Raw genomic sequence first — 26,686 nt, 5'->3', positions numbered from 1 at the left:
CTGTTCTCAAAAGGGACAAGTAACCTCCTAAGAAATGAAGGTCGGTCCCCAGCTCTGCCCTGTGTGGTTTGTGGTTTGGGTGCTTCTTCGTGCGGTCCCGGTACAATCCAGATGGCCAGTGGGATGGTGATTGATGCGCTGGCCAGAGCCCTCGACCCCCTGCACCTGTCCTCTCCCCCACTTTGCTTCCCGGGCTCCAGCCACATTGGCCTTTATTCAGTTCCTTAAATGCACCAAACTCCCCTGCCCTGACATGAGCTTTTGCCCATTCTGTTCCCTCTGCCTCAGCCCCTCTCCTCTGAGCCCCATCCCCTTTACCGAGCTACCCCCCCAGCACTTTTCCTTTAGAGCCCAGCCTAAAGACCCCTTCCTCAGGGATTACTTCAGGGACCCCCAGGCCAGGTTCCCTTGTTATGGGCTCTCATGGCACCCTGCTATGTCCTCTCTAGCACTTTCTGGAGTTGGAACTTGACACACATTTGCAGGATTCCTTGAGGGGTGTCTGTCTCCCCCACTAAACTGGAAACTCCATGGAGGCAGGAACTGTGTCTGTTGTCCTCAAAATTATGTGCCTAGTGTCTAGTCCATATGAAATATTCAATAAAAATGTATTGAATGGCTGAATGGCTGAATGAATGACCATGGAGCTGTTTTCTGATGTTTAATCCCAAGACTCATGGTACAGTTTAAGTAGCCAAGCCACAGGGGTTAAGTGACCTGCATAAAGTCACATAGGCAGTGTGGTGGACACCGGTGAACACCCCCGCTCAAGTCCAGGCATCTTTCTGTTTTGCCATGCTGGGTCCCATTTGTGGCTCTTGCCTCTTCTTTCTGATACTGTGAGAGCCTGGTACCATTGTGGCCAAGACCACAAGTGGCAGCTTTCCACGGAGTGGTCAGCTCTGCCCCTGACCCTGGCTATGGACAGCCCTGTTCACCCCAGCCTTTTAGTCTACAAATGAGCTGCCACACCAAGGGAACCAGGGCTGGGAGAAGGTGAGGGGAGCAGAACAAACAGTCTCCCATGCTGGGAGGGACCAAGAGGATGGGCCCGCTGGTTGGATGGCAGGCCCGGGCAGCCTCTCTGCAGAGAAGGATGGGCTAGGCCATTATCCCCATCCTCGGTAACCAAGGGAAGAGAGGAGCCCAGCCCTGCCCCATCCTTCCAGCTGCAGCCTAGCCAGGCCTCCCAAGGATTTGCCCCTTCTGCCACATGGTCATGCACATTTGTAAAGAGTTCTGTGTCATTCGGTGGTTTCAAATACCATCCGAGTGCTTGCGGCTAGCTTCCCCATTTGTTTCTCTAGCCCAGATATCACCATTGGGTGTTCTAGAAGCCCTTTAGACTTGTCATGTTCAAACAGAGTTCCTCTCCTTTCCTCCCTACTTCACCACTGCCCTCCTCCCCCTCAGCTTAGCAGATGCCACCTCTGCTCTCCCAGGTACCCAACCCAGGAAACTTGGGATTCATCATGGATGTCTCTTCCTCCCTGCTCACCCCCATCCCAAACCCCATCCAGTCAATCTCCAGGCCCAGTCTTCTCACTACCTAGGTATTTCTTGAGGCCCTCAACTTCTCTCTCTTGGCCCCTTTGAGCCTGTCCTCCGCAGAGTAGTCAAAGCGAGAATCTGCAAATTAAATTTTACCCTTTCATTCCCCTGATCTAGACTCTTCAATGGCTCCCCACCGACTTGAGAACAAAGCTCAAACTCTCTAATGGGACCTTGGCTATGTGTCTTCTTCCTAATTCTCCAACCTCATTTGTCACTCCCACCTCCACCCCAGAATACCATGCTCGAGCCCCCCCTCGACTACATTCTATTCACCCACATCTTTCCAGCCTCCCTTTTGGCCTTTGTTCACTGTATTTCTTGATCTAGAAAGCTCTGCCCTTTCAAACTCCACTGCAGCCTTTATTTCTCAGTCTAGAAAGTGCTTCCTCTGGAAAGCCATCCACCACCTCACCACCAAATGTGGGCAAGGGGGCCCTCCTCTGCTCCACAGCTCTCTCTCATCACTACGTTCAGGAGGCTGTGTCATCATCTGCTCCCTTGTGTGTCCCCCTCACTTGAGTGAGTGCAAGGCATGTGGGAGCAGGGTCTTGCCTGCTGTGGTCCCTGCTGCATGCTCCATCCCTCGCTGTGCCTAGCGCGTGTGCGCGCGCACACACACACACACACAGTGAGTGAAGCCTGAGAGAGACAAGGCCCTCATCTTTCCAGCAGCTGCTCGCTCTAGCTTGATGAGTCCTCGGTTGCTTTCAGGTAACTTTGTGCCCCTTGCCTCCGCCGCCCGTCCCGCCTCTGCAGAATTCCCGTCTGAGACTGCTCAGATTGCCTCCTGCCCACAGCTTCTGATGAGGAAAGTGCTGTCCTTTCTGTCTTTCTCTTACCGAGCCTCTCTGACCAGGCGACCTAATTTAATGGTCCCCAAGCCATCCCAGCATTTCCGTACCCTTTCAAGATCACTTGTCGTCTTTCTCCCCCACCTGAAATTCACCTTCTGGCTGTGACTTCCGTAAATTTTGTACATTTAATTCCCTGATGCTGTTCAATTCTTGCATCCCAGACTGAGCTAAGCCCCTGAAGTAATTTAAGTAACAGCTCAATTATCTCATCTCCCCTTTAATCTTTCCATTTCTATCAGCACCTAGGAAGCAGTGAAAAATGGATGTGCAAAGTGTTTTCTGCCCAAACCTGCTTCTCCCTTGCAGTTCTTATCTCAGTCCGTGTCATCAGCATCTACCCTGTTGCCTGAGATCCAAAGCTTGGAATCACTATCCACTCTTCCCTCCTCCTCCTTTCTTTCTATTTCCAGGAGGTCTCCAAGATTATCTGCTCTTCTGTTGAGGTATCTCTCAAGTCCAGCCTTCTCTGGCCACACTGCCACCCACCCAGGCCCTCATCCTCTCTCTTCTCCTGGACTAAACAAGTCCCGACTGGTCCTCCCTCCAGCCCCAAGCCTATGCCCACACCCATCCATCCTCCCATCCACTTGTCCATCTATCAGTCCACTCATCCATCCACCCATCCACCCATCTATTCATTCACCTACCCACCCACCCACCCATCTACCCATCCATCTATCCATCCACTCACCCATCCACCCATCCATCTACCCACTAATCCTTCCACTCACCCATCTATCCACCATCCCTCCACTTACTCATCTATTTATCCATCCGTCCATCCATCCATCTATCCAACCACCCATCCTGCAATCTGCCCATCCTCAAACACACATTGGTTAGGTCATACCTCTGCTTAAGTAACTTTGATGACTCCTCACTGCGTACAGCAGGCATTCTTAGCCTTTGCTGCACATTAAAATCTTATAGAAAATGTTTTAAAAAATACCAGTACTAAGGCTCTGTGCCTAGAGATTTTGATTTAATTGGTCTTGGATGGGGCCTGGGTCTTGGTGTTTTCTTAAAGCTTCTCAGGTGATTCTAGTGTGCAACCCAGGTAGAGAACCATGTGGCTTAGAGAATAAATTCCAAGCTCATTAGCCTGGCATTCATTGCCCCCTATAATCAAACCCTTAATCTGTCTCTCCAGCCTCATACCAGTGTTCTCCTAACATATTTGAAATTCTAGCTGTACTGAGCTACTTATCTATCTTTTATCCCTCGTGCCCTCTGTCTACAATTCTATCTCTCTCCGCCCCTCTGGCTGTTTGGAAAACTCCTACCCATTCTTCAAGACCCAGCACAACTGTGTACTTTTCTCATGGGTCTTTCTTCCATAATATCCACTTTGAGTCAGGCACGTTGCTGGGTGCTGGATGTGGTGCCTGGAACAGAACAATCCCTCCTCTGAAAGAACTTACAGGAGGGTGAGGGGTGGGGGTAGAAACTCCTTAAGGCAAATGTTCTCAAACCTGAGTGTGTTAGAACACCCAGAGGGCAGGTTAGAACATGGAGGCTGGGCCTATCCCTAGGGTTTCTTATTTAAATGGTCTGGGGTGGCCCTGAGAACTTGCATTTGCAACAAATTCTCAACTGATGCCAGAGTTGCTGGTCCAGGTACCACGGTTTGAGGACCCCCGCCTTAGTGTGCGGTCACAGGCATGCTCTCTGCAGAGGTATCATTGAAGGTGAGACCGGGAAGAGAAGAGAAGGACGCAATCATGAGAAGGGCTGGGGCTCATGGATTCCAGATGGAGGGAACAGCATGTGTGAGGGCCCCAGGCGGGAGGGAACCTGGCACAAAGGAAAGGGGCCTGTGTCCCTGGGATGTGGAGAGCACAGGAGGAGAGTGGTGCCTTCTCTAACTTCTCAAGCAGAACTGACGCTCTGCATGTGTCTCTATTATAGCACTTTACCACCTTCCACTGTAATCCTTCCTTCTGCCTCAGCCACTTGGGAAGGAGCCCCTCCAAGGTACATCGGTGTCACTGCCACCCATAGCCCACCTGAGACCTGACAGAGGAAATGCTGAGGGATTTGGGCGGGGTGGTTGAATTTTCATGTTCTAGCTTTTTCTCTAGGCTATAAGCAAGGAGCAATTTGTTCATTTTTTCTTTGGCAGCCTGTCCCTTCCCTTTTCTTGAGGCATTTTCCACCATAACCATCCTCTAAACCAAATTCCCTTCTCCCCAGTTCCTGCTACATAGATAGATTTTTAGCTCATTTGGTAATAGCAAGAAAATTCCTGTAAATCAGGAGCACCCCCTCCACCTGTCCTTCCCAAGCTCAGGAATTGGGGTGGGGTGTGGGGCATGGGGGTGCTACAGATGCCCAGAGGCTGTCAGGGCTGCACCCCCAGCACATCCCTTTGGCTGTGGGAGGATGATGTGGTCGTAGTGAGAGTCAGCAGAATTCCCTTCCTCAAAAACACTGCTAGTTGGTGGCTGAGCATGTCCGTGGTCAGCTCTAGGAGGTGGCCCACCCTGGGGGCACGAGGGGAGCAATGCAGGTCTGGGAGGGACTTTGGAGACCACCACCCTCAGGAGGTCCTGTCCTCCACATCCTGCCTATCCACCCTCTCCTTCCCACCCTGGGAAGTGGAGTGAGGGCAGAATCAGGGTTAGAGGGCAGGAACACAGCATACCACCACATGTGGCAACGTGAGATTATGGGTTTGATTTTGGTTTCTAATTACCTTTCTCTCTTTCTTCCTGGAGAACAGGATGTATATACCCTTTACTGGGGATAAAAGAGGGGCCTTTGGGAAAGCATAGATAAGAGAGGGATAGTCTCTCATTTTCCAGAAACATCCCATTTCTCAAGCCTTGGGAAAGTATGCTAGGTAGATCTGTGGTTCTCAGACTTTAGTGTGAATCAGAATCCCTTAGAGGGCGTGTTAGAACCCAGACTACCACCTCTAGAGTTTCTGATTCAGCAGGTCTGGAGTGGGGCTTGAGAATCTGCATTTCTAACAAGATTCCTGGTGATGTTGCTGCTGGTCTGAGGACCACACTTTGAGAACCCCTGTTTCAGCATAACACCCATCTTAGAGGATGCTAAAAATCTCTCAGTTGTTACAGGAGAAAGGTTTATTTGTCTTATATGTACTTTACCCAAGCATCCCATTTGGGGAGATGGGTTAACATCATCCCAAATACAGAACCTGAAACCCTCCAAGCCCCCAGTTCCATTGAGAGACAAAGACATGTGTTTCCAAGAGGCCAAGGCAGAAGCTGGCCCTGGGAGAGGACAAAGGGGTTGGGGGAGGCAGGGAAGGGAAAAGGAGGAGTCCACTTTTTGTTTTTCCACTGCATAATTTTAGAACTAATACGAGTATTTTAAACACAATTGGTTGAGTATTTCTTAGCCCCAGGGAAGTCAGCTTCTGCCCAGAAGGGAGTGATACACATAGCAGATGCCACATGCCGCGGGGAGAGGAGAATGTGTTAGGCCTTAGAGCTGAAAGACCTGGAGTTGGCCCCAGTGCTGCTCTGGGACCTTAGGGGGGATTGCTTCACTAGCTGTAAATGTGTTCTAATGAAACTGAGCTTGAAAGGGCCCCATGAGGGTCAAAAGAGCTACGGTGGATGACAATGCAGAACACTGTGTGGATGACAGTTCCAATGAAGCCAACCTGAGCTGCCTTGGTTTCCACAGGAAGGATCAGTACCTCCTCTCGCCCGTGAACTGTTGGTATCTGGTCCTGCATCAGACCAGGCGGGAGAGTCGAGATCATGCCACCCTCAATGACATCTTCATGAACAATGTCATCGTCCGCCTCTCACAGATCAGTGAGGATGTCATCAGACTCTTCAAAAAGGTGGGCAAGGGGGCCACTCCACCTGCTCAGATATCTCTGCCCCAAGCTAAGCATTACAAAATTGCCAGCCAGGGTGGGATTTGGTTTGGGGGCATGGGACCAGGAGGGCAGGTGTGTTGAAGGCTGCAAGGGGCCGAGGGCTGGATGTGGTGTCCCAGACCCTGAGTCTGAATCCTAGATATGGCTGGTGGCCTCAGCCACTTCAGCCACCACCCGCACAAAAATAAAAATCTCTGCATGGTTGGCAAGTACCACATGTTCATTATAGGAAATTTGGAAAAATGGATATGAGCACACACACAAAAATTAAAATCACTGGGAATATTATCACTGCAATAATCACTTTGGTGCCATAGGGATTTCTTTATACAAACATAGGCAAATACATTTTCTGTAAGTTCTCATATGTATACATTTTCCAGTATACATTTCCCGAATGAGATGAGACTGCATATATGATTTTACTGTCTGCTTATTCACCTAATAAATTAATAACACTGCATTACAAAATTTTCCCAGGTCAATAAATTTATTTCTGTGCCATTTTTAATGATTCCATAGTATTTCACGATAGAGCTTATCCTAATTTATTTAACCAATCTTTTATTGTTGAACACTTAAGTTATTTCCATTATTTTACTCTTCTAAATAGCGCTGCGGTGAGCTGCTTTGTATATATACTTTTGTCACATTCACTGCTATTATCCTATAGTTGTTTTCTGCAACAAGAATTTTTGGGTTGGGGCGCCTGGGTGGCTCAGTTGGTTAAGCGACTGCCTTCGGCTCAGGTCATGATCCTGGAGTCCCGGGATCGAGTCCCGCATCGGGCTCCCTGCTCCTCAGGGAGTCTGCTTCTTCCTCTGACCCTCCCCCCTCTCATGTACTCGCTCTCTCTCATTCTCTCTCTCTCAAATAAATAAATAAAATCTTTAAAAAAAAAAAAAAAGAATTTTTGGGTCAAAAGTTTGCCCATTTTTAAGGCTTTTAACAAAGAGCTCAGTTGTTTTAAGAAGGTTTTACCCATATAAATGCCCAGAAGTCAAGTGTGCAGGGAACAGTCACTTATATGTGCCCCGAGGTCTCTGTTTCCCAAGTTCCTTACACAGTGCCTGGCAAACAGTAGATGCTGTGGAAATGTTTGTAGAACTGAACCCACCTCTACGGACTTCAGTTTTCTCCTCTGTAAAATGGGCTAGTCCTCTAGCCTCTGTGAGCCTCATCTTCTGTGTCCATCAAAAGGAGTTAAGATCAACTACTTCCCAGGGGCAGTGTGAGGGTTAAAGGAAACTGTGTGGGTGTGGAGGGATACGTATATTATTAAGGGAGTGGCTCAGGGGTGTGGTCTCTGGGTCCAGAGTTCTTAAATTTCTGGATTCATGATCCTGGTTCCACCATTTATCAGTTGTGTGTCTTTGGGCGTTGTTACTTTAACTCTGTGCCTCAGTTTCTTCATTTGTGAGATGGTGATAAAAAGGCCCACAGGGCAGTGGGGAGGATTAAGAGGGTGTTGACCCCAAGTAAGGCACCGAGAGTGAGTGTTCAGGAAAGCTAGCTACCATTGTACCAACCAGTCCATAAGAGTGTTACTACTAAAATTATCGAGGGGCACCTGGGTGGCTCAGTCGTTGGGTGTCTGCCTTCGGCTCAGGTCATGGTCCCAGGGTCCTGGGATCGAGCACCACGTCAGGCTTCCTGCTCTGCGGGAAGCCTGCTTCTCCCTCTCCCACTCCCCCTGCTTGTGTTCCCTCTCTCACTGTGTCTCTCTCTGTCAAAAAAATAAATAAAATCTTTAAAAAATAAATAAATAAGGGCGCCTGGGTGGCTCAGTTGGTTAAGCGACTGCCTTCGGCTCAGGTCATGATCCTGGAGTCCCGGGATCGAGTCCCACATCGGGCTCCCTGCTCAGCGGGGGGTCTGCTTCCCCTTCTGCCCTCTTCCCTCTCGTGCTCTCTGTCTCTCATTCTCTCTCTCTCTCAAATAAATAAATAAAATCTTAAAAAAAAAAATAAATAAATAAATAAAATAAAATTATCGAACTCATCTGTTCTTGCCAGGCGCCAATTTTAGGGATTAGGTGACCTGGGATTGCTAGAAGCACAGGTAAGAGGACAAGTTGATTTGAAATGTAATAATCTGTCTGTGGTCTGTATTTGGACTGTCCACTTGGAGGACGACTTCTACAGCGGAACTGTAATCACAGGCTCATTCCCTTCCACGGCACAATATGCGCTGATCCCCTGCGGGGGCTGTGTTTATAAAACGTCATCCAAGTTGAATATTTGTGTAAGCAAACGTAATTAGGGAGGTAAATACAGGGCAATAAAGGAAAAAAACACAGCGCTTTGCAAAGCCAGGCTGAGGCGATCCCGATCACTCGCTCTGGCCCCAAGGCCCCGCCTGCTGCTACTGTCACATCTTTGTCCTGGGTGGGAGGGACTCACAGAGAAAGGGTCATCAGGGCCGTTAGGAAATGAAGGGTCTTTTTCCTGACTGAGCCCTGGGACGAGTGAGATCAATCTTTTCAATTCTCATTTAGGCTGACAGCAGCGTCACTGGTGATGGAGGTTAACAGGGTAGAAAATAATGAAACAAGGTCGACAGCTGAGCTTCTGGCTGCCTTGTTACCAGGCCGGGGCCGGTGGAACAAAGGAAGCGACCTGGCCCCTGTGGGCCGGGAGAGAGCTGGGCATGGGCTTGGCTGGCTGATTTAGCACAGCGCCGGCCCTTTGTGTCACATCAGTTAGAGATAATCTCGGCACGGAGGCTGCACTCCTTCTGTACTAATAGATCCCGCAGACCTCGGAACAACGGGGAGGCCAGCCTCTGGCCAGACTGGGGAGGGTATCGTCAGTCACCCCATTCTACAGATGAGGAGGTCCAGCCTGCAAACCTGCAGGAGAACCTAGACTTGTCCACTTTTGGCCTGTGGTCGCCACCAGCAGGAGCCCAGTATGGCTGGGCTTTGGGAGTTTGTCCCAGAACTGCTTCTCACTGACTCGTGAACCTGGGCAAGTCTCTGAACCTCCGCATTTGCCTACTTCAGCTCCCACTTCAGGGGCTGCTTGGAAGAGCCGAGGCAGGCCAAGTGTCTGGCACAGGTCTGGCATCCAGCAGGTACTCATTAAATGGTGGCTCAATCTTGATCCTGAAGAATGGGACCCCCTCCCCATTCCTGAGCTTGGTGGTAGCACGCGGGTGGGTGTTCCTTCACCACCCCACCAAGTCATGCTCTGCCCATGCATCTGCAGAGGGTGGGAGTAGCTTCCAGGCCACATGTCCTTCCTGGGCTTGTCTGGGGCAGCAGCTCTGTCTGCCAACTTCTCCCTGACTCAGGATGCTCTTTGACTTAATACCTCCTCATGAGTCTCCAGTTCCCCTCTAGCAGTGCAGTCTCTTCGGACGACTAGAGGCAGCACTTCAAATTCCGCAAGCTGTCCCAAGATTCTTGTGGGCAGGTGGCCCTTGCTTTAAGTGTCAGATAAAGATCTGTCATAGCAAAAGGAACTGGCTGAGATCTTAGAGGCCATCCTAGGGGTCAGGGCTTTTCTGGTGGCCAAGAACAGAAACCCGTCTCAGCTGGCTTGCAGGAGGAAAAGGACTTACCTCCAGCCTTGGCTGGCTTCAGGGGCACAAAAGAACTCCATCTCTCTGCAACTCTGATCCAATTTTCTCTGTTTTCTAACATTTTTTTGGCGTGGGGTGAAGGGCTCTCTCGTAGTCTCTCTCCATGTGACAACCACATGGCCCCCTGCAGCTCTGGGCTCACATCCCACCTGCTTCAAGTCCCGTGGAAAGTGAGAGTGCCCTTCTCCCAGAATGGAGTCTTCTGGGCTCTGATTGCCCAGCATGGGCTCACACTCTTGAAGCTGCACCAGCAGCCAGCGAGATGCAGTGCTCTGATTGACTGGGCCTGGAAACATCCCCACCCCTGAGGCCAGGTGTGCATTCAACTCCACCCAACCCATGGAGTCCTCTTATAAGAAGATGGGAGAGGGGAGCCTGGGTGGTTCAGTAAATTAAGCATCCAACTCTTGATTTCGGCTCAGGTCATGATCTCAGGGTCGTGAGATCGAGCCCTGCATCGGGCTCTGCTTAAGAGTCTCTCTCTCCCTCTGCCCCTCCTCCCCCCCTCCCTGCCATTTGCTCTTGTTTTTGCTCTGTCTCCCTCTCTTAAAAAAAAAAAAAAAAAAGAAGGGAGAAATAAAACAATAGATGTCCACCAGGCCTCTGTTCCAGTCCCTTTATCATCCTCTGTAGTTGTTCTCCCTCTGCTAGATGTCCCTCATAAAGGGTCTTCATTACCTCTCAGGATGGCTCATTCCATTTGGGGACAGTCATCAACAGAAAATTCTCCCTAGTGTTGAGATGAAAGCTCAGTGTTGACACTCATGGTCCTGGTCCCATCCTGAGGGCCACACAGATCAATCCACATGGAAACTTGTCTTTTGCTTGAGGACAGAAATCATGACCCCCCAACCAAGTCTTCTCCACCTCTGGGTAAATAGTCCAGGTCACTTCAGTTTTCCTCTGTGATTTGGCTTTGTGTTTTCCCCCTCACCTAGGTCATGTCTCAGGCTTCCCCAGCCTGCACAAGTTAATATTCAGAACCATTCAGAATACTCCAGGAAGGTGTGACCAGCTAAGAGTAGAGCAGGGCTCCCTAGCCACCTTATTTCTAATAATGAAACCTATGCAGGCGTTTGCCTTTTTGACCTTAGTCTCATCACATGGTTGGCCCCCTCTGAGCTCCCCACTTGAATCCCTGGGTATTTTCATGCCAACTGTTTTTTAATCTATCTTACGAATTCTGCACTTGTTTCTCTATATTTGGTCTTTTAAAACTCCATTTTGTTAGAGTCTGGTCAAATGGTATCAGTGTTTTTATTTAACTGATTTTTCAAGCAGCAATAGGGTAACTTTTCCAAGAGGTCCTAATTCCTCCTCTGTGGGGAAAGCCTGTTTTATAGCTTCTCCATGTCTCCCTTTGTATTACCTTCTGCTGTGTGTCAATTCTTTAACCCCGTGTTTGAGTCTTCCTTACCTTCTTAGTGGAGAGGTGGAAAGTGGGTCAGAGGGTTGAGGATGCGTTCACAGTGGAGATGACCTTTGAGATGGGTGTTGAAGGATGAATAGGAGTCTGCCAAATGGGGAAAGGAGGTTCGGAGTTCAGTGTTCCGAGAAAGTCAAGAGCACAGTGGATAGAGTGTATGAGGATGGAGGTCCAAGGCAACTCAGAAGGGAGACTGCAAAATGGCACGCTTCAGCTGAATTAGGTTCTTAAGATAATCTGCATGGCCCTCACTATGTTAAGAGAAATTAAACCAATATTTAAAAATTGTGGGATTTCACATAAAAATCAGCACTTTGTGTTTTCCTTCAAAAATAAGAAGCTCTGAGGGGCACCTGGGTGGCTCATTCAGTTAAGCATCCGACTCTTGATTTCGACCTAGGTCATGATCTCAGGGTCATGAGATCGAGCCCCACGTTGGGCTCCATGCTCAGCGGGGAGTCTGTTGGAGATTCTCTCTCTCCCTCTGCCCTTTGCCCCCCACGATCTCTCTTTCAAATAATAAATAAATCTTAAAAAAAAGAAGAAGAAGCTTTGCCAATATCAGATCCACATGGGTCCATACTTGGTAGTAGTTGGCTGGAACTGAGTAGCTGCTAGCCCCTTTAGGCAGGGCATACTGTCCCCACCATGCTAGGGTCCCTGCTGTTGTCTGGTGTAGCACACCCGCTTGGCTCTTTTATTTTGCCTCCCTGGCCCTTTCTGCATTTGAACTTGTGACCTCATTTTTAAATGTGATCTACTGGTTCACAAATTCTAGCATCAAAAACACCACCTGGAGGACTTGTTAAACAGATTGCTGGGCCCTACCGCCACAGTGGCTGATTCGGGAGAGTGGAGAGAGGCCTGAGAATCTGCCTTTCTCACAAGCTCCCTGGTGAGGTTGCTGCTGCGGTCTGGGGACCACACACGGAGAATGACTTACCTCCTTGTTGTACAGGTGAGGAAACTGAGGCCTGCCTCTGGTCAGCACAGAGTCTGGCCCCGAACGCAGGTTTTCCACTCCAGCTCCTGTGCTGAGTCCACTAACCCCTGCAGAGCCCCGGTGGGGAGGGTCCATCTGCGCCCTGCCTGCTCTCCCTTCCTGCCCCTACGGTGTCTGAGACGGGGCATGGAAGCCCATTCATTCCATTTTCAGTCTCAGCCTCCTTAACAATAGCCATCCATTATTCTGTGCTGTGATGCCTGCAGAATTTAATTACTTGCCTGGCCGTGAAGTGAATTTGATTGTTGGGAACTGCGGTGTTCTGGAGGAAGCACTAATGAGGAAAGACTCTCAGCAGAGACGAGAAGGCATCTGGGGGGCTTGTGTTTGAAAGCAGCCATTCACTGTATGGCAATAGGTCTCGGTCTTCAGTGAGCTTTCTCGTTCCCGCCTCGAAGATGTCCGTCGCATTTCATAAATAAATCAAGGCTTTTGTGTCCAATAATTGCCTTGCTTTGTAACCAAGATCAAAAGCACCAATGGCCTTGGATTCAAAGCCAAGTTTATTTTTTATTTCTTGGTTGCAGGAGAGAGTGAGGGTTTGCATGCTGGCGGGTCCAGCTAGGAGGCCCGCATGGAGAGAGAGAGAGAGCAAAATGGGCAAGCTGCCAAGGGAATGAGAAACCTTCAGCCAATCTCCACTGGCGACCAGGGAGATGAAGTCGTGAACACTCACTCTGCTAGTAGAGCCTGCTGAGCTGGTCACCATCAGGCATTCTCGACTCACTGAATAAACATGTATCAGTGTTATCATCATGACAGTAGGTAAACAATAATGATAGAAAGCAAACAGCGAGTGCTGACTGTGTGCTGGGCTCTGGGCTAAGCATTCCATAGATATTTAATTCTTAAAGCCTAAGTGTAAGATGCTGTCATCATCCCATTTTATAGATGAGGGAACTGATGCTGATAAAGGTGAGCTGGGATTTGAGTCCAGATGTGTCTGAATGGAGCCCATGCTTGGTGGCAGACAGTTGCTAAAGAAGAGAGATGAGTCAGACCCAGTGCCCTCTCAGGGAGATCACACTGTAGAATGGAAGCAAAGACACAGGTGTGTAGCTGTGATTCGAATACAGCAGAGAGGGACATGGGTTCGGAGGGAGGAGGACTTCTAATCTGGGCTGGGGGTTGGGGCTCAGGGAAGGTTGAATGTTGGGGATGCAGCATTTGAAGTGAGTCTTGAAGGATTAGAATTTATTCCAGTGTGGGTTCCCCAGGAAGCCGACTGAGAGTGATTATAATGCAGGAGTGTATTAGCGAGTACTCTTGGGGGTCCCCACCTGCAGAAGGAAAGGAAGGAAAGCAGGAATCAGTGAATGGAGAAGTTGGGCTATGGTACAATCACAACTAAAGCCTCAGTTGACTCCTTGGGGGAGCTCCAAAGCTGGGGTGGCCCTTCTGAGTTCTCCTGAGTAGGAGCGAGGAGGCTGGGTCTTTATACGTTCTTATTGCTCCCAGAAGGGGGCATGGTCTTGAGCAGATACCTCTTTAGCTAAGGCATTTCCAAGGAGGGCAAACAGCTGGGGTGCCTGCCCCAACAGAGTGCCAACAGCACTCCTCACAGCTAGGGAACTAAGTACTCTACTCCTGAAAGGGACCTGGGTGGCACATCACTGTGTCCCCACAGATATGCAGGGATTTGAGAAAAGTCAGACACAGGAATCCAGACCAAAGCAGAGGCTGGTGGACGGAAATGTCTGGGTCCTGCATCATGAACAGGTAGGTTGGTGTTGCTGTTCAGTGCCATGGTTAGGGCTGCAGACTGGCTCAGTCCCTGTTCTACCACTTTCTGGCCATGTGAGCTCAGCCTAATCTCTGAGTTTTGTCATTCTCAAGATGAAGCTAATAATAACCTCCTTTGTGGGGTTGTAAGGATTGAAAAAAGATGATATAAAACAACTACCTGATACACAGTAAGCAATCAATAAATATTAGCTATTATTAGGATGGTTATTGGGATTTTGAGAGAGAACATAGTGAGACTTAAGTTTGGAGATGGAATGAAGGAATATTTTATTCAGGGCACAAAGGTTAAACAAAGGGTCAGTAATAAGAAAATATGCTCAGGAAGCCACTCACTGATTAGTTCTAAATGATGGTGGCCTTGTCTCTTCTTTTATAACCTCTTATTTCTTTTTCTTGCCCTATTATATTGGCTAGGACCTTCATCTAGTACAGTGTGAAGGGAAATGGGAGAGAAGTGGTATTCTTGACTTTTACTTTTGTGTTTTTTTTTTTTAAGATTTATTTATTTATTTTAGAGAGAGCGAGAGCACATGAGCAAGTGTGGGGAGGGGCAGAAGGAGAGAGAGAATCCTGAAGCAGACTCCCCGATGAGTGCTGAGCCTGATGTGGGGCTCAATCCCAGGACCCTGAGATCATGATCCAAGCCTAAATCAAGAGTAGGCCGCTTAACCAGCTGAGCCACCCAGGCTTGGATCATGGACAAGTATTCTTGACTTTTAAAAGGCATGCTTCTAACTTTTCACCATTTAAGACAAAAACTCTTAACAAATAGGAATCAATAGGAACACCCTTAGCCTGTTAAGGGTATTTACTGAAAGCCAACAGCAAATATCATACTTCCTGCTGAAGAGAATTCAGCAAGATGGCTGGTTACAGAAATTAATAATGTTCCTGTGTGTCAGCTATGTCCAATTAGAAAATGTAATTTAAAAAGTGCATGTGTAAGAAAACAAGAATGATTGAAAATTAATGCCATTAATGCTACAAATTAGCTAGCTGCAGCCTAGAAGTTTTGATGAGTGATGCTTTCATTGTCATGTAGATATAAATATTTCATAATTTCCATGGCAACTTCTTCTTTGACCCATGCATTATTCAGAATTATGTTTATTTTAGTTCCAAAGGTTTTTTTTTTTAACGTTTTGTACTTGCTTTTACTTACTTACTTTATCTCAGTGTGATAAGAAAATAAGATCTGTAGGTTATTTTTTGCATTTTTGTTGAAGCATTTGCCTTATCAGATATTGCGATTTCCTCTAAAGTGATAGTCGGGAAAATAGCAGGTACTAGAGCAGCACTAGGTCAGCTGACTAATGGGAGAACTGAACCTTTTGCAAATGAGAGCACAGTAGGTGACAATGGTGCATTCTGGTTTGGTCAGGGGGGTGGGTGGACTATTTAGAAATAGAGTGGATTCCATTGGTTGTCATTTAGGGGGTTATTTTTAGGAAATGATTTTACACATACACACATACATATATATTTTTTTACATAGAAAAATAAGACCTCTACCTTAGTTCACAAAAATATATTCTAGATAGATTAAAGCACTAAAGGTAAAATAGAACTTTGAAACTATGGAAGAAAATGTAGGAGGTGATATTTAAAACCTTGGTGGTAGGAAAAGAAAGATAAAAAGGAATGTTTCTTTTGCCTAAAGGAAACAAAAAGCACAAACTGTAAAGAAAAATACTGATAAATGCCATTATATAAAAATAAAAAAATCTTCCTACAACAACAAATAAGTAAAGAGAAAACAAAATGAGACACAGTTTGACTCACATTAGATTGGTAGGGCAGTCCTAAGTGCCGACAAGCATGTGGAGCAACGTGGGCTCTCAAAACCTCCTAGTAAACATGCAAATGGGTCCAACCCCTTTGGAAAACAATTGGGCAGGGTCTAGCAACAGGAAGGAAGAGATGTACACCCTATGACCCAGCAATTCTACTTCTAAGTATAATCTATAAAAATATTCTAGCATCACACACACACACACACACACACACACACACACGCACACACACCCCTATATGAGGATGTTTGCTACAGTAGTGTTTATAGTAAAGAAACAAAGAAAAATCACCTAAATGTCCATCACAAAGGGGATGGCTAAATAAGCTATAGATAGTCATACAATGGACTAGCATACAATCCCTAAGATGAAGGTACTAGATCTGTATGTATCAATGTGGATAAAACTGGAAAATGCAGTGTTGGGTGAAAAAAGCAAGGTGAGCTATCATGTTTTTAAACAAGTTAAAACAGGAAGTAATTGTTCATATTGTTTATACTGTTAGACAGCTATGTGACCTAAAGCTATGCCAAGGTGGGCTGTGTCAGAAGACACACTAGCTGCAGAGTAGCAGTTGAGAAATCAGGGAGGAAGAAAGGGGACAAAGAACGCGCCAGTTGTATCTGAATATTGTAACATTTTGCTTTCTAAGAGTAGTTTTGAAGCCAAAAGGGAAAAATCCAGTTTGGATGGCCTGTTCACGAGCATTTATTATTGTTCACTCTACTCACCTGGATGTTTGAAATACTGGAGAACTGAAATTAAGGGGGGAAAAAGGAAAGGCCAGTTGGAGACAGATGAAGGAAGCCCTTGGATGTCAGAATGAGAAGTTGGGCTTTATTTCCTAGACACTGGAGAACCACTGAAGGTTCTTGCATAGGGGATGACATAGTCAGAGCCAAGTTTAAAGATGATTAATTTGGTGTATCTGATGGCTTTGAAAGAGAGATGCTGGACTCAGGGAGAGCAGTTACATGTTATTACACAAACACACTGATGCACAGATTGGTGGTGAAGGGTAGTAGGGGCCTGGATCAGGGAGGGTAATATGGGAAGAGAAAGGAAGGAAGGGATGGATGGGCAAGTAGAGAGGTAGATGGGTAGGCTTATGGGTAGATGGGTGGATGGATAGATGGATGAGGAGTTGGGTAGATGAGTAGATTGGTGGATGGGTGAATGGGTGCAAAGGTGGTGGGTAGATGGATAGAGACATTTCTTTTTCAAATATTTTATTTATTTCTTTGAGAGAGAGAGAGCGAGTGCAAGCGGGGGCGGGGAGCAGAGGGAAAGGGACAAGCAGACTTCGTCTCGAGCGTGGAGCCTGATGCAGGACTCAATCCCATGACCCTGAGATCACGACCTAAGCCAAAATCAAGAGTTGGATGCTTAACTGACAACCACCCAGGTGCCCTGGGTACAGACATTTTTGAAGTGCCAACGCAATCCTCATGACATCTTGTTCACAGACAATGCAAATGAAATAGAAGATTAGATGATGAAATGACAAGGAGGTGAAAGTGATGTCTTGGGTCAGTGATGCAGCAGTAATAAGCGATTAATCATGTTTTGAATCCAACAAATAAGCCTGACAACATTTGTATTCACCTTGAAGATCATGTAGAGAAGGGAAAAAAACAGCTCAAAACTCATTGGTTTTGGGTTTTCATAGGTACTGGTTTTTCAGGAAGATAGCTTTGTCACGCTCCCCAGGACACAAAGACTCCCCTTCTCACTCCAAATTTTTCTCTCCCTATCTGTGAGAAATTCAAGGCAAAAAAAAAAAATTGTAGGCTGACATCAGGGACATAGTCCAGAAAGGCTACTCCTGAATATGTTCTGCCTCCACAGAGACTCAGGCTAGCATTCCACCCTGTCTCCTTCTGCCTTGACCTGGAGGCCTGGGGGAGGGCAGGGACTTGGTCACAGATAACAGAAGATTTTGTAAAATGGCACTCGGCACTGTGTGTTATCTGATATTTACGATGATCCAAAGCAGAGCCTTGTAAATGTCAGAATGCTTTTTATACCAAAGGCAGAGGAGTACCCATGTTTTATAATTATTTTGGAATGTTTGGGGGAAAAAATTCTAAAGGCGCGGAGAGTGCTAACCCTCCCAGTGGAGGAAGCAGCGTGAATGGTTGAGGGAATCATATCTACCAGCTCTATGGTCGTGGGCAAATGACTCACCCTCCCTGAGCTCCTGTGTCGTAACCTTTAAGGGGGGGCAGTTAATAATGGTGCCTCCCACAGAGGGCTGATATTAGGCTTAAGTGAGGTGTTGTCTGCAAAGCAGGTGTCATTGGGCCTGGCATATGCTGCGAGATTAATGCACAATAGCGATTATTATTATCATTATCTATACTCACAAGTATTATTAGTAGTAATAGTCCAACGCAGTATTATTAACAATGATAATAAGTATTATTAATCATAATACTTAGTATTACCAGTAGAGATCCAGAAACTCCTAGCCTGTGAGGTCACTTGCTCGTAGTCATTCCAAGGTATGCTTGGACTTCCTCAGACCTGTTATTGTAAGCATTTCTACAAATGGAAGCCCTCGGTGCAAACAGCATCCCAGAGTGATGCTGGGAGTGATTACAGGGGGAGGACGGTGACATTGCTGGGCTCCCGGGTATGCATTGGTGGGGCGCACCACTGCCAAGAACGTCTAATGAGTGGTCCCCAGGCCTTCCTGCTTCCTCCAGTCTCATCCCACCCCCCGGCAACAGGGGGAAGAGTCCAGACTCTTGCACAGACATGCACATGACAGCATTTGGAGCTGCAGCACCAGGAGACATAGACTAGTGTGGGAAGGGGAGAAAAAGCAGGGAGGTGTCCAGGAGCAGGGAAGGGAGGACGATGGAGGAGAGGGGGAAGAGTAACGAGGGTTCAGATGGAAGGTGGAACAGAGACTAGGCTACGGATGATGTTTGGGGACAAGGGGCCGGGACGTGGCAGAACGCCTGCAGCCGTTATTGGCAAGCTAGGACACAGCTGGGAGAAACAGCCAGAGAGCTGTCCAAACTGCTGTTTCCAGGCATAAGCTGACCTTCCAGGACAATCTAGAGGAGCCGCATCCCCTCTGAGACACGCCTTTTTAGCCTTTGCTTGGGAAATAAGAGCACAATTGCTCTGGGAGATGGCCAGTGGTACATATATCATATATTTAAATAGGGAACATCTGTGGGTCTCAAGTTTTGTTTTTTTCTTAGAAAACAAGCAGGAGGGTGGAAACACAGTGGGATTTAGAACTAAAGGAGAGAAAAATTTTTGTTTTATGTGGTTTGGTTGTTTCCTATTGTTTGCTTGGAACCCAGAACTAGGAAAGCCAAGAACTGTCCCCAAAGGTCACCCAACATGAGAACACCTAGTCGAGCAAAGAGAGATAAACCTTGCTGGAGCAGCCCTGCCCAGGTGGAAGAGAGGCCCCGTGGATAACTGAGAGTTGAGGAAGCCTCCATCTCACTCCTGGCTTTAACATTTTCTTGAGGATTGTTTAGAATGGTCTCCTTTAGAGAAGTGGAGGGAGTCTTGTCATTAAAACCCAACATTTTAGGGTGGTATTATTTTTTCTAGACTTTAGCACTGGAAATGACCCACCTGTTAGTTTGCTTTTTAAAAATAGAACTTGGGATGCCTGGGTGGCTCGGTCGGGTAAGCGGCTGCCTTCGGCTCAGGTCATGATCCCAGCGTCCTGGGATCGAGTCCCACGTCAGGCTCCTTGCTCATCAGGGAGCCTGCTTCTCCCTCTGCCTGCCACTTCCCCTGCTTTTGCTCTCTCTCCCTCTCACTCTCAGACAGATAGATAAATAAAATGTTAAAAAAAATAAGTTAAAATAGAACTTCTCAAATATAGTTCATAAAGTCCCAGGACCTATAGTAACAGTTTTGAGGGTTTTCCCCCAAAAGCATGATTAGCCCTGCATTGAAAAATAAATCAGTCACCCATGGCAAGGTTTTTTACAGAGCAAATAAATTGATTTCACTCAGGAACTGTTGTGTCAAAAAAATTTTTGCCAGCTGATCCCATGTTGACATGAATGTATGGTTTTTTTGGGAAAAAAAATGAAAGAGATTCAAAAAATACCCTTTTACTCCTTTTTTGGTTTCCTATTGCTTCTGCGTATTAGTTAGCTCATAACCAGGCATTTATAGAGCTCCTCTGTATGCAAGTCTTTGTGATCAGAACTACGGGAAGCCACAGCCCCAGCCTTTAAGGAGCTTATGCTCTGATTGGTTGGAATTGGTCTTTTTGCAAGAAAGCTTGTACTTGGTGGAGGGTTTTCAGAAGGCTCTCTTGCTCTGGTATATTCTGGTATTCTGGTATATTTAGACTGACACAAGCACAGATTATTCCAGTATTATTTCACATCAGCAAAAAACGACAATTTATTGGACCCTCTAAACTGAAAGTCCAGAGGTAAAGTCTTGTTTAGGCTTCACTAGATCCAGGACAAAGATCCTGTTGTCAAGGCCTCGACTCATCTTGTGGTGGGCAAGATGGCTGCAGGCATCCCGAGACTGCTGACATCCTAGCTTAGCAACCCCAGAGGAGTGAGGATCTGAGAGTGTGGTTGTTAGAAAGCTCCTGGGGAAGATTCTCATGGGCTCAGCCTGGAATACATTTCTGTCTCTGACCCAGTCACTAGACACAAGGTGCTGGAGCACTCTGGTCAGACCGGGTCCCATGACTGATGGACCAGCCTGTATGACAATGTAAGCAGGGGTCAGTCCCACCATGTCTCATCTCCTGTTATCAGAAGAAGGAGAAAGGGAGAAGTGAGAGGTGGTCATCATGGCTGGTTTCTTTCTAGCAGGGCAGATGGGCCAAGAAGGACCAGGCTAAGGAGAACTAGGTCTGCCCGCAAGTGGGAACGAGGGCCAGGGATGCAGATTCCTGCACAGACGGTGGGAAAGTACATTGGACAGGCAGGTGGTGTCCTGCCAGAGGGCACACCCTCCTTTGTACCTTCTTTGTGGCCTGGACTCATTGCCCTTACAGCATTGCAATGGCTTCTTTCATCTGTGTGCCTGCGTCTCATGCTAGGCCTACAGAAGCAGACCACAAAAAGGCACAAGGGCCATCTTTGGAGTCGGACCAGCCAAAAGCTGAATCCTGGCTCTGCCACTTCCTAGTTGTGCAACCTGGGGCAAGTCGCTCCACCCTTCTGATCCTCCAGCCCTCGTCTGTCAAGTGGGCATAATAATAGTACCTACCTTCAAGGTTTCATTAGATAATATATGGGAAGTGACCTTGGACAGTATTCAGCAAATGGAAATTACTTCATAAATGCTAGCTGCAGTTGATAAAGCAGGGACCATGTCTCATTCAGCTTTGGGTCTTTAGTACCTAGTTGAGGCTGGTATTCAGTAAGTATTCAGTAAGTGCTTGTGTAGATAGAATTGAAGCCAGGTGAGGAGTTGGCCACACAGGTACAAGAGGAGGTAGTGCAGGCAGGAGGATGGATACGGGGTGGCGGGGGGGCTCTGAGAATCCGCAGCAGGCAATGGTGTCGGGGTCCATGGGGGAGCCAGGGGGCTGGGTCTCGGGAGCCAGACTCTTCAGTGGCTCTCAAGCGTCAGGATAGGAGCAGGGCACTTGGTAAAAAGGCACTCTCCCAGGGTCCGTCTTAGCAGGTCTGGGATCACCATCCTTGACAGGTGCCAGGGGATTCAGAGGGCCACCCCCTGAGAGACCCCACTGGTTTCTGGGTCACAAACTCAGATGCCTCCATGGGCCAGATGGGTGACGTGGACGGGTGAAGGAAGATGCTGGGCACCGCGGCCAACCAGAGAGCACAAGCCTCATCTAGAGGGGAGCCATACTCCCAAGTGGGGACTTGGTATTGCCAGGTCTCCTAGTTTTTTCAAGAGAGGCTGAAAATCAAGACTTATAAAGGGAATTTCCTGATTTTTAGATGCTGAGAAACAAGTCAGATTTTTGAAAACACCGAAAGGCCAAATAAAACATGTCTGTAGGCCAGAGAAGAGCTACCACTCGGAGTCCTCGGTCTAGGGCCATGGTTCTCAGCCAGGGCGGTTTTGCACCCCAGGGAACACTGGGCTGCGTCTGAGATCGGTTTCCTTGTCCCAGCTTGGGGTGGGGGTGGGGAATGCTACTGGCATCTAGTGGTTAGAGGCACGGGATGCTGCTAACCCCCCTCAGTGCGCTTGCCGCCGCTCCCACCTCAAAGAGTTATATGGCCAGAAAGGAAGTTGAACTGGCATGAGTTGTGGGCAGAAGAAAAAGGAAGGGCCGGAGACACCTGCCACCTGATTTTTACAGACTTATTTTGGTCAGAGAGACAGGGCTCTGCCCTTCAACCCCGAGGAGCCCCAGCTGCCGTGGCTGGGCCCTTGCTGGTCAGGTAGAATTGTTTTCTACAGTGTGCACACTTCCTGTAGAAAAGCAGCCTGCCACCCCCAACCTCTACAGGCATGAAAGTCATGCTAGAAATTCGGACAAATGAGTGCTAATACATTGCCACTTGGGTCCCCAAGGGCTGGGTGTAATGGTCTTTTAGACATTATCAGGGTTTTGGCCCCCTGTTCCTGGTGGAATGTTTGGTTTGGGTTCATCATTCATTCAGTCATTTCTGGAAGTGTAGTTGAGAATATTTCCATTCCCAACCATAACAAAATAAAATGTCTCTGAGTTCTGTGCAGTTCAGTAATGATTTGCTGAGGGCTTGCTCTGTGGCCAGCTCAGCGCTTGGTGCTGCGGGGCAGATGAGCAGAGACTTGGGCGGGTTCCATCTGGAGGCTTAACCATCCTGCGGAGAAAACACAAGAACCAGACCTGCAGCCCTTCCCCTGCAGTCCACCCTCTGCACACCAGTGTCTTCATCTGCCTCAAGCACTGTTCTGGTCACCATTCTCTCCCACTCAGAAACCTTCTATGGCTCCCAGTTCTACTCCAAATGAAGCCTGCACTCCATTAGCCTTGGTGATCTGACCCAGCCTCCATTTCAAGCTTACTTTCTGCTCTTCTGTTGTTGTGCGAGTCTCTTTGCAAACCAAACTTTGCCCTAGGCTCAGTCTCCTGCCCTTTCTTAGGCTGTGCCCCCCCTCCCCCACCTACCATGCCATTTCTGGCCATTCACGCAAAGTGAGACGGCCCTGGTGGTACTCCCCCCATCCTCTTCATCACTTCATCCCACATCACTTCATCTTTCACCCTCTGTAGCTCTGTGGGCCTCCTACCTTATTTATGTTCTTGACCCTTGACCTACCAAACTGGGAGATTCTCAAGGGGAAAAGCTGATTAAAAATTCAACTTTATGTTCCTTTCCTGGGCAACCTGCTAGTCTTGTCTCTGGCATCTGGTGGGTGTCCACTCAGCCTGCTGCTAGCTCTTCATCTGTGCCTGGCCTGGTGCCGGGTGCTCCCATAAGTGTCATCTCTCTGTATCCTCACAGGGACTCTGTGACACTCGTGACATCATCCTACTAAGGCTAGAGGAACTTTCACTTCATTCATAGACTCATTCAACAGACGTGTTTAATGAGCGCACCCACCATGCCACAGGCTCTGTGGTGTTACAGGGACATGGGAGTGGGAAACCCAGGAAGCAGACTCTGAGACGGCTGAAGTTGGCATCTAGCAGAATGGCAAGGGAGCATTCTTGGGGTCCACACTTTGGGAGGGCAGGGGAGGGAGCGGGGAGAAGTCAAGCCATGTTGCAGGCAGCCTGCTAGACATCTTGGGCAGCTCTATGAACAGGTCTAAAGATGGAGCAGCTCTTCAGAGCTGTCCCAGTTGAGAGGGGAGAGGCAGACCTCTATGCCCCCCTCTCCCCACATTTGTCTTCAGACAGAACCTGTCAGTCGTTGGAAGGGATGTCACCTTGTCTACCGAGGCCACCCCTGAAGGCTACTCTTGGCTGGGGGCAGTCTGCTGCTAGCCCTCCCAGCAGCTGGGATATCTGAGCATCTGCCATCAGAGAGAATATCTCTTAGTGCTCATGGGGACTTCATTCAAGGGGGGAAAACAAATGATCAATGAATTAACATGTAAACAAGCAAGGTCATTACACTTCCCTTAATAAGTTCAAAGAAGGACAGAAACAGGTGCTCATTTTATACACAGGGAAGCTGAGATGTCCAGAGGTTTAATGGCTTAAAGCTCCATCTCCAATCCTGGTCTCTGGCTCCAAAATTCAGCCCCTCTCTACTGTATAACCAGGCCTGTGCTAATCACCTAGAACCTCAAAAGTCAAGCTAAAGAGCTGGTCGTGATCTTGTAGGGATTGAGGAGGCTCTGGAGGGAATGAAATACAAAATGACACTGGCAAAGGCATGCAGAACTGGGGACTAGAGTTAGAGACTTAGTTAAGGCACAGCTTTAGAAGTCTGGGTCCTGCAATGATGATGTGTTCTGGGACTGGTGGTCACAGATGCTTAGGATGATTTTGGCTGCGGGTAAAAGAAAACTGTAGCTTCAAGTGGCTTAACCAGCAAAACCACAGAAGTGGAAGTTGCCTGGGGTCAGGCTCTGGGTTCAGTTGAACCAGTTTCTCAGCAGCTCATGAAGGAGCCAGATTTCTTTTGCTCTGCTACCCAAGGTTACTTCCTCTTCTGGTCCTAAGGTGCCTGCTGGTCACAACTGGAGTCCTCAGTAGAAAAGCTAAAACCTTCGCTCAACCATCTAAGTCCTTCTCTTCCATCCAGTTAAGTCACATGCTCAGCCCTGGACTAATAGTTCATACCAGAATAATCTACCGTCTCGAGTTGGGATGGGGTCAGCTTCCCTGGAAGCTGAGTGGGAGGAATCAATACAGCTGGAGGAATCAATAAAGAGCCAAATTCATGGCTCTCTTAGGAAGCAGAAAGAGTGCTGGGGATAGATATTGGGGAGAGAGTCAGCCTTACCTGCTACCTGACTCTCTGGAGAGAGTCAGCGGACAAGATTGAGCAGTTTGAGGGCAGGACATGGCGACAGATTGGATTGAAGGGGAAAGACCAACATTTTTTTTTTCAGAAACAACTCCAAGGTTTCCCATTGCCATGCTTGGGATAGTATTATCTCATTGACCAAACTCAAGGGGATGAGGGAAATTTCAGATCTGATTTTGGGTAATTTGAGTTTGATGTGATGAGGACACATTCAAACTGTATTGTTTTGCAACAGCCAGAGCTATAGGTCTTTGAGCTGGGGCTCCAAGTACTGCAGGACAGAGCCCAGGAGAGGACTGCTGAAGTGGTGACATGGCTGCAGGTCACTGAGAAGTGGAAGCTAGAGTCAGAAGTGTGTGGGGAGCCGGCTGGGGCAGGGGCTGAGAAGGCAAGGCTGGTGGGAGTTTGAGAGGCAGGGCTTTCCTGGCAGAGCTGCTTATAGGAATTTATCGGACAAGGGTCTCTGCTTATGTGCACAGTGACAGGTTAGAAGGATGTTCACCCCCTCATTGTCTGAAATGTTAAGAGACTGGAGACAACCTAAATGTCCATTGCTATGGAGCTGTTTAATTAATTATGACACATCGGGTATGTGGAACTTCAGGCAGCTGTTAAAAAAGGAGGATGCAGGACCTCTGTGACTGCAAAGGAGGAATCTCAAACATATGGTTAGGTGGGAAAAAGCAAGATGAAAAGATGGGTATAGAATACTTCCATTTGTGTTAAAAAAAAAAGAATATATGCTATCCAAATGTGTGTTTGTGTATTCATAGACTGTTTCTGGAAGGTATCAAAAGAAACTTCTAATAGCAGTTGCTTCTGGGTGAGGTTCTGGGAGCTTGGAAGACTTATTTTTACTTTTTACCTTGCTGGCTGTTAGAGTTTCTTTAACCATGTGCATTTATTACCTATCAAAAAATGTTAGATCATAAAAATAAATACATAAGAAACTGGGTCTTGAGTGTCAGAGAGCTTAGTGAGGCTTAGGACTGAGAGGAGACCACTGGAGGGTGTCAGAGAGTCCAGAGTCCAGTCAGAGAGGCAAAAGTCAGGGAGAGGGGCCACAGGGGAAACTGAGGCACAGGCTGTCCACTTCCTTGTGAGAATCGGGAATAGAATGAGGTGGGCGTAGCTGGTTGGGTTCATTGAGCATCACTGCAGATGCATGGGATGCAACTAAAGGTCCCCCTGGGAGCTCTGCACAGGAGGTTCTGCTCAGGCTCTGCCGTGGTTTGGGGTTGGGTCCCCTATCTTTAGCCACCAGAGCTGCAGGGAGGTCTAAGCAGGTCTCTGGACTGCCCAGTGCTTTGGCTATCTTTTAAGAGACCTTCAGATGGGTGTTTTCTGGCAATTGAAGTACCAGAAGCTGAGAGAAAGGCTATGAGGTAGGAAAAGGAGCCTAGGAAGGTATCATGTCTGGTCCTGAGCCTCCATCTGCTACTGCTGAGTCCGGGGTTCCTGACCTCTGTGGGGGAGGGAGGAAGGCTGGTCTCTGCCCATCAGCCGCTGGTCATGCTTGAGCTGAGGGAGCTGCAAGGGGGAGCAGGATGACTTGACTCTCAGGGAGTGGAGATCAGGGCTCCTGTTTTCTTTTTCTTTCCTTCCTTCTTTTCTTTCTTTTCTTTTTCTCTTTCTTTCTTTTCTTTTCCTTCCTTCCTTTTCTTTTTCTTTCTTAATTCAAGTATAATTAACGTACAGTGTTATATTAGTTTCAGGTGTACAAAATAATGATTCAACAATTCTGTACATTAGTGTTCATCATGATAAGTGTATTCTTGATTCCCTTCACCTATTTCACTCATCCCCACTGGCCCCCCGCCCCCGGCAACAACCAGTTTGTTCTCTGTATTTAAGAACCTGTTTTTGGGGGGTTGTCTCTTTTTTTTTCTTTGTTTTCTTGTTTTGTTTCTTAAATTCCACATATGAGTGAAATCATGTGGTATTTGTCTTGCTCTGATTGATATTTCAT

At 47.7% G+C, this 26,686-nt stretch overlaps 1 protein-coding gene across 7 annotated transcripts in view; it reads left to right on the top strand.

Annotated features, from left to right (window-relative positions):
- The window catches only part of SRGAP3 (SLIT-ROBO Rho GTPase activating protein 3), a 331,526-nt gene that overhangs the window by 216,153 nt on the left and 88,687 nt on the right, over positions 1 to 26,686 (top strand). For all 7 annotated transcript variants that reach the window (XM_081821625.1, XM_081821634.1, XM_081821662.1 and 4 more), the window contains one exon: positions 6,066 to 6,228. In XM_081821625.1, coding sequence (XP_081677751.1) covers positions 6,066 to 6,228 — 163 coding nt within the window. The remainder of the gene's footprint in view (positions 1 to 6,065; positions 6,229 to 26,686) is intronic.

The sequence above is a fragment of the Leptonychotes weddellii genome, chromosome 1, assembly GCF_054177405.1.
Source record: "Leptonychotes weddellii isolate Sample4059 chromosome 1, ASM5417740v2, whole genome shotgun sequence".
Lineage (NCBI taxonomy): Eukaryota > Metazoa > Chordata > Mammalia > Carnivora > Phocidae > Leptonychotes > Leptonychotes weddellii.
The sequence above is the reverse complement of the archived record's forward strand: the minus strand, read 5'-3'. Positions and strand labels throughout refer to the sequence as shown.